The 12,200-nt window shown below is 30.6% G+C and overlaps 1 protein-coding gene across 1 annotated transcript in view; it reads left to right on the forward strand.

The window, feature by feature from the left end:
- LOC145245861 (protein ERGIC-53-like) overlaps nt 1-12,200 on the forward strand; it is a 137,904-nt gene that overhangs the window by 52,055 nt on the left and 73,649 nt on the right. Inside the window, exon 2 of the mRNA XM_080107568.1 lies at nt 11,164-11,220. Within this exon, the coding sequence (XP_079963694.1) occupies nt 11,164-11,220 (57 nt within the window). The remainder of the gene's footprint in view (nt 1-11,163; nt 11,221-12,200) is intronic.

The following is a 12,200-nucleotide window of genomic DNA, read 5'->3' on the forward strand; positions in this document are numbered from 1 at the left end:
AATTGACTGTTTGTAGATGACTGAGACTCTTTCAAACAACAACAAAGAGGCAACCCCTTTTAATGATTGCAAAAATTTACCTGAAAGGTTGCAGCATATAAAAGATGGAAAAGTTGTTTTGTCTGAAATGAATCCTTGTTGTTTTTTATGCTTATGCATCTATGGTACCACACCATTTTTTAAATAGTATTTTCAAGTTAAATTCAATTTTTGCAATATTCTTGTTTGTTAAATTGTTAGGTGAAAATACAGAATAGTTACAAAAAAGAACACTCAGCTAAAACCACTATCAATAGTTCCCTTGCACTCTCAGTGCCTAAACCTAAATATGGATTTCATGAACAAAGCTTGTTTCCTTGAACTGCCTGTCTGTGAAACTGTTTTACTAGTTTGCTTCCCAGCTGACTATAATATGGTCCTTAAAGTCCAACATAAACAGGTTCTTGTTGAATCGGTCCTCTTAAATAATCAAATTATACCAAATTTCTAATAACAATTACTACGCTATTGTCCCAATGGCTACCATTAACCCCCTTATCCTCGAGTAACCTCTAGGCCTTGATAAATGGTGCCCCCTTTGTAAAAAAAAAAAAAAAAAAAAAAAAAAAAAAAAACACCCTCCCATCCCTACGTTAAGAATGGTTTCTGAATAATGTTATTTCAATGCGGTAAAAGATACACAAGTACCTTGTGTTTTTTTTTTTTTTTTTTTTTTTTTTTTTTTTTGTTTATTTTATGATTTTCTTTTTTTTTTTTTTAATTAAAAAATAAATTAATTAATATTGCTTCGTTCAGTGCTTATTGACTGTTTGACCGTTTCTCAACTATTTACTGTAATATTATCCATCAAAATCTGTTCCATTTTATTGATATTCTGTAGAAACATGTTATTTTGATTCTAGAAATAAGAGAATTATTCCAAAAGTAAAGCCCTTTATTTTTTATTTTATTTTTTTTTTTGTTAATTCAAAAAGTTGAAGAGCTACTAAGATGGGAGTAGTACTATTAAAACAAGCGACCTTTTGTGCTCCAGAATGTATTTTCTACATAGTCAACACTATTCTCATTGCACTTTTGCTAGGAAGTTAATGACTCATCTCTGCTTCTGACGCACATCCATGACAGGGGTTGCTTTCTTAAAGTAGTCACACTGTTAATATCTATAACAGAGAGATGGAACTTTCAGGTTATGAATGCATAAGTTCAGTCATCATAACAATGCAATTTGAAATTTCCTCAGATCTGTTTGGGAAGAATAATAAAAAAAATAAGAGATTACTCCGTAACAATGGTTTAACTTTTTCAATTTTTTTCATTTGCTTCTCTTAATCGAAACTATCCTGCATCATTTGGATCATCAGAACTACTATTCTCATCTGAACTGTTAATTGCACAACGTTTCGACCGATGCGACCTTCGACCTTTGTTAGATGTGTTTTGCTGAACTCTAAAAGCTGTATTGAATTTCAAATGGAACCCTTTTATTTAATCTGTGAAAGTAGCTTGCTCTCGTTTCGTCAGCCATGACTGGGTATCCAGAGCTCTACGGACAAATTTATCTTTAGTTTACCTTTGACAACTAAATATCTTCATACTCTTCATGCAATGAAGATGTCGTATTCCAAAAATCATGTGGTTAGCCTCGTAACTTTTGTATTTGGCTCATAACCGAATAGAAAAGTTACTCGCCAAACCTATATGATATTTGGAATGGCATCTTCGTTCTGTGACATGTATATCACAAAGATTTTTTTTTTTTTTTTTTTTTTTTTAAGCGTAATTTTAAATATGCATCAAATTTTATGTTGACATTGAAGGTATAAAGATTTTAATAACTTCAGGTGTTTTTTTTAACAGCCTTTATTAAAAAAGTGTATATTGTTCTATTAAACTTTTATTGTTTGAATAATTTGACGTTGCTCGTTTTGTTAAAAAAAAAAAAGGGGTGGGGTGGGACATTTTTCATTCAGTAATAAGTATTGGAATATTGTTGATGAAAGAAAAAACAAGCGCCAAAAGATAAGTGTTTTATTATTTCTAGTCGCCACTTGGAAAAAAATCACTTGCAAATGTAACCGTTTCGCTGAATGTAAAACCATGGTATCACCGATACGAAGAATTGAGCCTTCAACTTCCAGAAGACTGTCTCTTAGAAATAATTATTACTTAATACTTATATCCATTGCGAAATGGATCCTTGCAGATTGTGAATTCTATACCGATTTACGAGTTTGACGAGGCTCACCTGAAGAAAGGTTCGGAGCTACATCAGTTGAAACATTGTAAGAATAACATCGAAGATAATAGTAGTCGGATGAAAACAAATTATTAATCCTCATCTCAAAAATTCTGAAGCATAATAGGAAGTATCTATTTTGCTCTTTAAACTTTTGTTGGTTATGATCAGCTAACGTACTTCCTAACTTCCGCGTGGCTGCTACCGGAAGTGATGACAAGGCAAATCAGTTCCTTCGCTTTTTTTCTCTCTCATGCCTATATCTTCCATGTGCATGTACTCTTTTCTTTATTACGTCTTTCTGAACATTCTTTTTTATTAAAGTTTTTTCGGTCTTATTTTAATTAAAAATTATTGAAATTAGTTTTATTTTGTTTTTTAAGAACTACTGAAACATCTTTTAAAACTATTTTAGAAATTTTATGTATTATTTTATATATTACATTTTTTTATGATGATTGAACTTTGGTTATTTTTATTTCAATAATTTCATTTACTTTGATTTCGATAAGAGTATTTTTATGCTTTCATAAACATATATAAATTCAAATAAAAATTACTTTTAAAATAAAAAAAAAAACATTTTCATAATTTCATAAACATATAAATTTTTTAATGTTATTAAAAGTGCAATTAAAGACTAATTGCTATTTTTATCTGTATAATTTAAATTTTGATTGTATATTTTGCAATAATTTGAATAAATCACTTCACAATAGAAATACTGAAGAACAATAAAAGTGAAGAAACTGATTTGCCTTATTACCGCTTCCGGTAGCAACCACGCCGGAAGTTAGGAAGTACGTTAGCTGACTATAACCCTTTTGTTTGTTACCCAAGTTAACATTAATTTTATGCGGATCTGCTGTACTTGAAAATTTGTAGATTTGCCAGTTTTACACAGAAAATAGGTTAACATAGCTTTCATTATCCAGACTACAAAAGCAAATATGAAAGAAAGGACAACTATTTTGTACAATATAAGTAATACCTGACTATGCGGAAACATTTTTTTTTTTTATTATATGCAAAGGAGTCACCACTTATCAAGGCCCAGAGGCCACTCGAGGATAAGAGTTAATGAGTGTATGGAAGTCAATGGGAAAATATTGTAGTAATTAATGCATTCAAAAAAATAAATCAAAAGATAACATATTTCTAGGGTACTTTATCTAATATATAAATAAAAATTAGTCAGATTCTCTAAGACCTATATAGAATTGCATCTGATACATCGATATTTTATTCTGACTAGCCAATCGTTTATATAAGTTTTCAATCTGTTTTTTAAATAATAAAAACTAATCAATTTCATTGATTACACATTTTGACTCCATATTTTATTTTTTATGAAAATTAGTCCAGACAAGGTATGGAGCCACTTGATGTAAGGAGCTTTAAAAAATTCATTTCAAAATCAAAACCTCACCAACGATACATGTTATATGGATAGATTCCAACCCAAAAAAGACAACAATTCTTCCCTCTTCGTTAAAAACTTTGCTTGTGGAATGTGAGGACTAAAAAACAAAATGAAGGAAATTAGTTACAAAGCAACTACTCTTGATTCCCTTTTTATTTCCTTAATATGAGAACATTCAAAATATGCACTGGAATTTCATGCGAAGCGGTCCCTTTTTGCTTACTGATGAAATTTTATTTTTTTCAATTAAAAACAAACTACTTAATCAACTTATGTGATTTTTGGAATATGATATTTTCATTCCGTGACGGGTAAGTACATCATACAGATTTTTCTGTATTTTCTCTTATTAGGTTAGATTCTGGATAAGGACTGAATATTCTTTATTTAACCATTTTATGAAAGTCATATGCCAGCATGTAAAATGGACGTTAAACCAAATATAACTATGTTGAGTAAGACGTTTGGGCTATTGAGTCCAGTCTTGTTAAAAAAAAAAAAAAGAAGAAAAATGACAATCAAGAAGGTCAAGTTTGTTTAAACAATTTCTACCAAGTTGACAGGTTTTGCTTTCTTAACAATTAGTATGTTTGTGTCTTTTAACCCCCCCCCTTTTTTTTTTCTTTTAAACCAATTTCACTTTGTAAAAGAGATTTCGAAGGCTGTCATAATGTGAGGAATGAATTATAGTCGTTGTTGGTAAGAGGAGACGAGAACAAGTGGCGATTTACAAATCAATAAGTACATACATATATATATATATATATTATTTTTTTTTTTTTTTATATATATATATATTTACAATGCTGTCACTTTGTTCATGAAAAATTCCCCCTCTCTTCCGTTGCTTAATCAGCACAAATAAACCATAATACTCGACTTATAAACTTTAAATGGTCCTTATTTAGAATTCCCATCGACAAAATGTATTCCTGTGCCTATTTTACAAATATTTTAATGGAAACCGTCACACACACACACGTACGTACGTTAAAAGTACTATGATATCAATATAGTTTTGTTTATGTGAAATACTTTACAGGAAAAAAAATGACAAAAATTAAAAAATCGATTTAGGGATTTTAAGTAGGACGACCCCTGAAGTGAATGTGATATTATGGTGACTGGGTTCTAGATAGGACAAACATGGACAAAGCCCTAAGTAGAGTGATAAGGATGACTACAGACATCTCCCCCTTCCCACATTTTTGAATGGCCTTGTCTAATTTATTTTATGATTTAGTTTGTTTATTGTAAATTTTTCTAAAATTTTACAAAGTGTGGTCCTTCTAGACTGAGACGATTTTTATTTTTGTTCCCATCAAGAGTGTCCTTTCTTGGGGATTTGGACCCGCCCCCTACATACACACACTCACACATTAAAATCGACCTTTACCTTGCCCGCGTGGTGGTGGGAGCGAGTAAATAGGTACTTTACTTTTCAGGGTTTGATTCACTTTCCTACTGTAGAGAGGTTGGATCTGCAGTGGTTGGCTAAAGAAGATGGGAAAAAAAAACAAAAAACTTCAGCCATGTCAGGCAGACATCAACTTGGATACAAAAAGGGAAAAAGAAAAAAAAAAAAAGCTCAGTTGCTTGTACAAACAAAAAGTGGACAGAAATTCTTTTTAGAGATGTTTATCTTCTGAAGAAGCTGGAAACGTGATTTACCCCCACTCCACCCCCATACACGATCTAGTATTCGCTAACCCTTTTAATGTCAAAAGCAGTTGACAAAAGTTAATTCTGCTCCTTCACACTCAAAATGTACTGCTTATAGTCAAGATAGTCTGCTCTTTCTGACTTCCGGTTTCTGCTCCTCAAACAGAACAACTGACTTCTGATCAACGATCATCTTCCTCACAGATAACCTGACAACCCCCCTCCCCTCCAACACTTGTTAAGAATGGCTTTCCTGCGCACTTGACTATATCAAATTATTCAGTCAAATAGACAGCAGAAACCGGAAGTAAGAAAGTAGACAATCATGACCATAACCAATATGCTTGTATTGAATGCCAACAAAGTGTGTCTACATATGTTCCACCTCCACATTCATGGATTGAGCACTCTGATAAGGGAGAGCACCATTTGCTTAACATAAGCATTTAGATTGTGCTTATTTCCTAGCTTGTGCCAATATAATGGCTAAGAAGTTTGGCTTGACAAAACGGTTCGGGGGATCTCAGCTTAAAAGGGTTAACTTATTTAACCACTCTGAAGAGCTGAGATGTAGCGGAATTGTCTGTGGGTGATTATATTATACACATGTATTCTTTGTTTTGGGGTTTTTTTTTTTTTTTGCTTGAGCAGTCAGTTTTTCTGCGAAATTCTTTGCATCTATTTCTATCTCCACTGTTGTATAAAAGGAACTTTATGTGTGTATGAGTTCATTCCCTATGAACTCTGAAATGGCTGGGCCAATTATGTAATTTCACACGAATGTACTTCATGTATCTGGCAATGCTCTTACATAGGTTTTATATCAGAATGTCTTCGATAAGTATCAATAATTGAAAAGTCTAATGAAAGGGAGAAAAAAAAGGCAATTTTGACTAAAGTTAACACCTTGTACAGCCTAACATCACAAGTGCATTTGGGAAGTTTTTATTACCACACAAGCAGAAAGGGCAGTCATAAAATTAACAGTAGTTTCTTTGATATGACTGGGACAAGTTCGAAATGAATATTTCTGTTTAGAACACAATTGAACCATGATACTTGATTTTTGCATTTTAAACTTTAATTCAACTCATTTTATATAAAAAATAATTTTATAAAATCAAGAGTAGATAGTCCTTAACTAGAGCAGGCAATCAAGTGATTTGATTGAAAAATGGAAGATTTCACTGATTTCATTGACAGTAAAAATATAGGAGTGTGAAGTATTCGTTGATCATTATTCTGTCCCAGGCAACGTCGGATCACCTTGCTAGTACATATATATATATATATATATATATATATATATATATATATATATATATATAATGTATGTTTGTTCACTGTTTTGGGGAAAGAATTCCAGCAAAGTGCTTTATTACAAAGAAAATATTTTCAATATAAGAGCTTAATAGTTATTTATTTAAAACTGTACAAAAGGTCAGAAAAATGTTATATATAGGAGTCTTATTAAGAGTGAGTCTTTTGTTATTTTTAACAACGCTTGTTTATATATAACACTACAGAAGGTCAGAAAAACATTGGTACCGTCGGTTTCAAGCCCAATGTAAGGGGGACCAGTTAACGGTACCAGTGTTTTTCTGACCTTCTGTAGTGTTATATATAAACAAGCGTTGTTAAAAATAACAAAATTGTGATGCTAGATTATACCTTCGATTCCCCCTCCCCGATTTTTCTTATGATCTTTTTTTTTTTTTTTTTTTTTTTGTGTGTGTTAAAAAAAAAAATCAGTGTAAGTTTCATATGTATCACGAACGTCTTTGGTTCTCAAAATCTTGATCAGGCAAAAAAAAACAAATGAAAAAAAAAAAAAAGCTGGAAGTCAGTTAGACGCTGAGAGAACGTTCTCGCACTGTTCCCGGCAAGACTTTAAATTTCCTGATGAATCTTTGAATTTAATCCTCAGAATTTAAATAAACATGTTTCTTTGAACAGTGGGAAAACATTCGCTTGGCATCCAAATGACTTCACATGCCTGTTTCGCAGCTAACTTTTGAAATTATCTTTTTTTTTTTTTTTTTTTTTTTTTTCTTCTTCTCCATTTGCTTTTTTTTTTTTGCCTGATGACTCAATGAAGAACCGAAAACGTTTGTGATATACATGGCATATACATTAATTTGGATTTTTTAAAATTATTTTAACACAAAAAAGATTGTTACAAAATTCAAAAATAAGATGTTAACTCTGCTTTAGTCACCTGGATGCCCCTTCCCCTTGGTTATTCCCTTGGGGGTTTTATACACCCCAATACAAAAATGTTTACAGTGTTATTATTTTGTAAAATTTAGTTATTCTGCTGGTTAAATATATATCTACACTCCCTGTTGAACAGTTTAAATCACTTTTATCTTGTTATTAATATAAAATAATACAATAAATTGTAAAACTAAGGAAAAATTAAGATATTACATTAGCTAAGCTCATAGTTACAAGACTGAAGTAATAATAAATTGTAAATAAAATAATAATCCAATCAAAACTTATGAAAAAGAAAATACCAAAACATTAATTCCATATTAAATATTACACAGTAGTATAATGATACATAATAATGCGCTTATATCAACAAATTTTCATCCCCCACTGGAAAAATACAAAAATATATAAATCATAAAATCATACCTACGTTAGTCAGCTGGGGTGACTGGACACTCCAGAAGGACAAAGTGACGTCTACGTCCAAGGAAAACTGAGATACAACTGCGCCATATCATGTGTGCTATACCCTCACTGAGTCAGGGGAGTATTGGGAGGAAGGAAAAGAAATAAGTTGCCAATTAGGAATTATGAGCACTTAAACAAAATTGAGGTGACAAAACACCCCATGGGACTAATGCAGGGTTAAGCATAATATTTAATTTTTCAATGTTTACTTAAATGAAAAAATGCTGCCTAATAGCACGCATACACGCACACACATTTCTATGTATAGAATAATCTAAACTAATGAATAGATCATGAGTTTTGGAATTATAATATACAGGGTTCGCACTGGTTAAAAAAATGGCTTTAAACTTTGAGCTTTGTTTTGAAAAGGCTTTATTTCTATTATTACTCTGAAAAAAAAATGGGAAAGGTCTTGAAAATGGCATTCTTTTATGTTCAGTAATATTATTAGGAATATTAAAAATAAATATTAAAATATTTTTTTTTAAATATTAAAAATAAAATCGAAATAAATACATTCTTCTGGAATTATTTCTGATATTCTTGATTTAGTAAATCGTAAATTTTTTTTTTCCTAAAAAACCTACTTTGATCAAGTGAGACAATTTTTTAGAATATAACATCTTTGTTCCGTGATACGTAGATACATCAAAGATTTTTTTTTGTATGCTTTTTTTTTTTTTTTTTTTTTTTTTTTTTTTTTTTTTTAATAAGCAGCAAATATTCTCCTTTGCAATCTGGGCGATGCCGGATAATTGGAGGTAGTAATATGTAAATTTAATCATATAACAAAGTAATGATCAAGTAATATATATATATATATATATATATATATATATATATATATATATATATATATATATATAAATATTATTGTCCAATCATGTTTTAGATGATTCTTTATTTTCCTTGTTTGGAATATTGAACTGCATATTTTTAGAATATATCTCTTTTCCTACCTGTTTAATGTAAAAACGTCTATCAAAGTTATGTTGTGGATAAATAAGCCCTCCTCTCCCGCCATCCTCCAACCATTAATAGTTTGCATCTACATATAGAATACAAATTCCCATGACCAACGGTAAGACCTGTTGTTAATTTCCATGTTTAGCTTTGTAGGTCACTTGCAGACTATTAAGCATTAGAGCCTCAGTCTATTATTAGTACCGTTTTTTGTTTGTTTGTTTGTTGTTTTTTTTTTTATTGTTTTTTTTTTTTTCTTGTTTTGTTTTTGTTTTTCGTTAATTCCCCCCCCCCCATAAAATAATGTAGCATCGTTGAAGAAATTTCATGGTGTTAATCAGCAATAGTGCATTATAGTTAACAAAAGAAAAAAGGGGCAAAAATGAATTTCAACAAATGACATATGTAAATGCTGAGCCGTGTGCGAAGTGATATCACAGTAGGGAGAAAGATTATAAAAAAAGAATGTGTGCACAGACAGACGAGGACATTCGAGAAGTTAGAGGAGTACAGTCACATTTTATTTAGGAAAGTACCCGGGAATAAATGTTGTTACAATGAGACAGAGGGGGGAGGGAGTCTAGTTGTTATTTGTTTTCTGTTCCTTGCAACGTACACTGCTACGTGTTGGGTCCTGAGTATCTACATTTTTAACGCGTGGGTGAACATGTATTACATTATCAAGTGCAATAAATATTTTTTTTTTATATATATACCTCCATGTTATTTTTTATGTACCTCCCATTGCCCCCCCCCCGGGTGCTCATCCAGTTTTACCTCGATGTTAAAAATTATGTATTTACATATTTGGCAATAAAAAAGAACAAAAGCTATACACTAAAATTTATGCAAATTCATCCAGTACTTTTGTTTTTAAAAAAAATCAAATAAAATCCAATCACCCCATGCAGATTTTAAGAATCCATTCTCAACATGTAAGAACATGGAGACTTTCTTGACTCTTAAAATTTGAGTTACCTCCCTTTGCCATTGACCTTAAAGAAGGCAGAAAATGGCCAATGAGAGAATTAATCAAATTTGGAGCACATTAATACGATAGATTGTGTGTTATTTTGTGTTTCACGCTTACATCTTTTTTCTTCTGAGTGACTGTTATTTAATTGTTATGACCTTCCATTGCTTGTAATAAATAATTTTACCAAAACAAGTATACAATAAATAATTGTTACCAAACGCAATAAAAGTTAATTTTCTAAATAATGGAAAGGAGAAAATGACAAAGCAAAATAAAAATAACTAAACAAATTTCAGTAATTTTTGGAAAGTTTTGTCAGCCATTTTGGATTCTGGCTCTAGTGTTATGAGATTTTAATGGAATCTTGAATTAAAATAAAAATGATTTCAAAGACTTCAAAACAAGCACACAAAAAAAATTATGCAAATAGGTAGAAAAGTAACTTTTATTGCCTTTTGGTAACAGTTATTGATAGTAAATTGATAGTTTTTGAATTGTATTCATTTAAAATTATACTGTTTTTAGTCGACAGGATGACAATCTGATTTTGAAACTATTTTTAAATGGGTAAAAATCTAAATTTTTTTACCTTAGCTTAATAGCTGTTTTACCAGAAAAAAAGAAGAAAAAATGCTGTTTTCTCTTGCACAAGGCACTGACAAAATAATGCAGAGGCGGCCTTTTAAGATCCTTGTCAATGGATACCTATTCCTCCTCAATCACATTGTGGCTGTTTCTGGTTCAGTCTTGTTTTAATTAGGTTATTCTAATGCTTTTTTTTTTCTTTTCTCTCATCTGCAGTCACCTTTTAAAAACTGACTAAGCATAGTCTTCTAATCTGGCACAAGGACACCAGTTTAGAACATTTTTACTTAAACAACATAGTTTTCGTTCTTTTTTACTTTTAGTTTTAACTTTTTAAAACCATTTTACTTTTTATTTTTTGTTTTTTCTTTGTTTTGTCTTTGTTTTTCTTTTTTTTTTACTTTGGATTCTTTTTTTACTTATTTTTTACTTTGTTCTTTTTACTTATTTTTTTCAATACTCTTTTCTATTATTTTTCTCCCTTTATTAGTGTGTTTTTCCTTTTACTTGTTCCTTTTTTAAAAACTGTCCCTATTTTTATTCTACTTTTTATCCCTTATATCTTTTATCCATTTAAGAAAAATAAAACTATCCTTTTTTTTTTTTAAATATTTCTCTGTATTTTTTCAGATGCCATAGCTGGCGATGACAATATTCGAATCACACCTTCCCTTCGAAGTAAGAAAGGTAAGTAGATACCACATGGATTTTACAAAATCTTATATATAAAAGCGGCGAAAAATTGTGTATGTATGCTTGTTTGTATGTGTGTTTGTATGTCTTGCAAAAACTTTCGACACGGGTCACGGATTTTCATGAGATTAGTATCATTTTAAACTTCCAACTTTCGCTCGAGAAATATAAAAAAATTGGCCAAAAACATTAATTTCTTCACCCTAAAATCACCAGTTTTCTATAGGGAGGGGTCAGCAAAAACTGTCCTATCATGACAAGTTTGCTTCTACGCATGCGTCATACAATGTCGGAACATGATTTACTTTAAATATTAAAAAAACCGACACAATTTCGTCGATGTCGTCGATTTTTTTTTTTTTTAATTTTAATATTTAAACAGGGTTATTTAACCCATTTTTCATGTGTTTTTTTTTTTGGGGGGGGGGGGTATTTTTCAGATTTTTTTTAACAAAGTTTTAACGTTTGTTTTTCTGTTTTGCGTTTTCTTTTTTTGTTATTCTGATTTTTACATTTAACATCGTTCGTTTGCCTTACGTTAGTTTTTTTTTTTTTTAATATCTACTTCGCTTATGTTTTGACTAGCAAAAGTACCCGTTGTTGACTGGATTAAAAAACAGCCTACAGAAAATGGGCTCTGATTTATGAAAGTATGATAGGTTATGAAAAGGAAACGTAAAAAGATACCTTCGAATTTGGGGGTATCAAAACCAAAGCAAAATTTGATGAAAGTAAAAATAAAATAGATAAACCCCATAATATATTATACCATACCTGTTCACACTGAAACACTTATCACAATATTCTGTGGATCTATATTAAAAAACCTTGTTAAACTTTGTGACATATTTCCATTCTATGGAGGTCTGGCGCAAACGAACACCCCATAATTTTATTATACCACATTTCTTCAAACTGAAACATAATTATCAAAGTATACTTACACAAATAGATATGAAAAGTCTTTATTAAAG

This window comes from Euprymna scolopes, chromosome 23 (genome assembly GCF_053919585.1).
Source record: "Euprymna scolopes isolate OS-2025 chromosome 23, ASM5391958v1, whole genome shotgun sequence".
Taxonomy (NCBI): Eukaryota; Metazoa; Mollusca; class Cephalopoda; order Sepiida; family Sepiolidae; genus Euprymna; species Euprymna scolopes.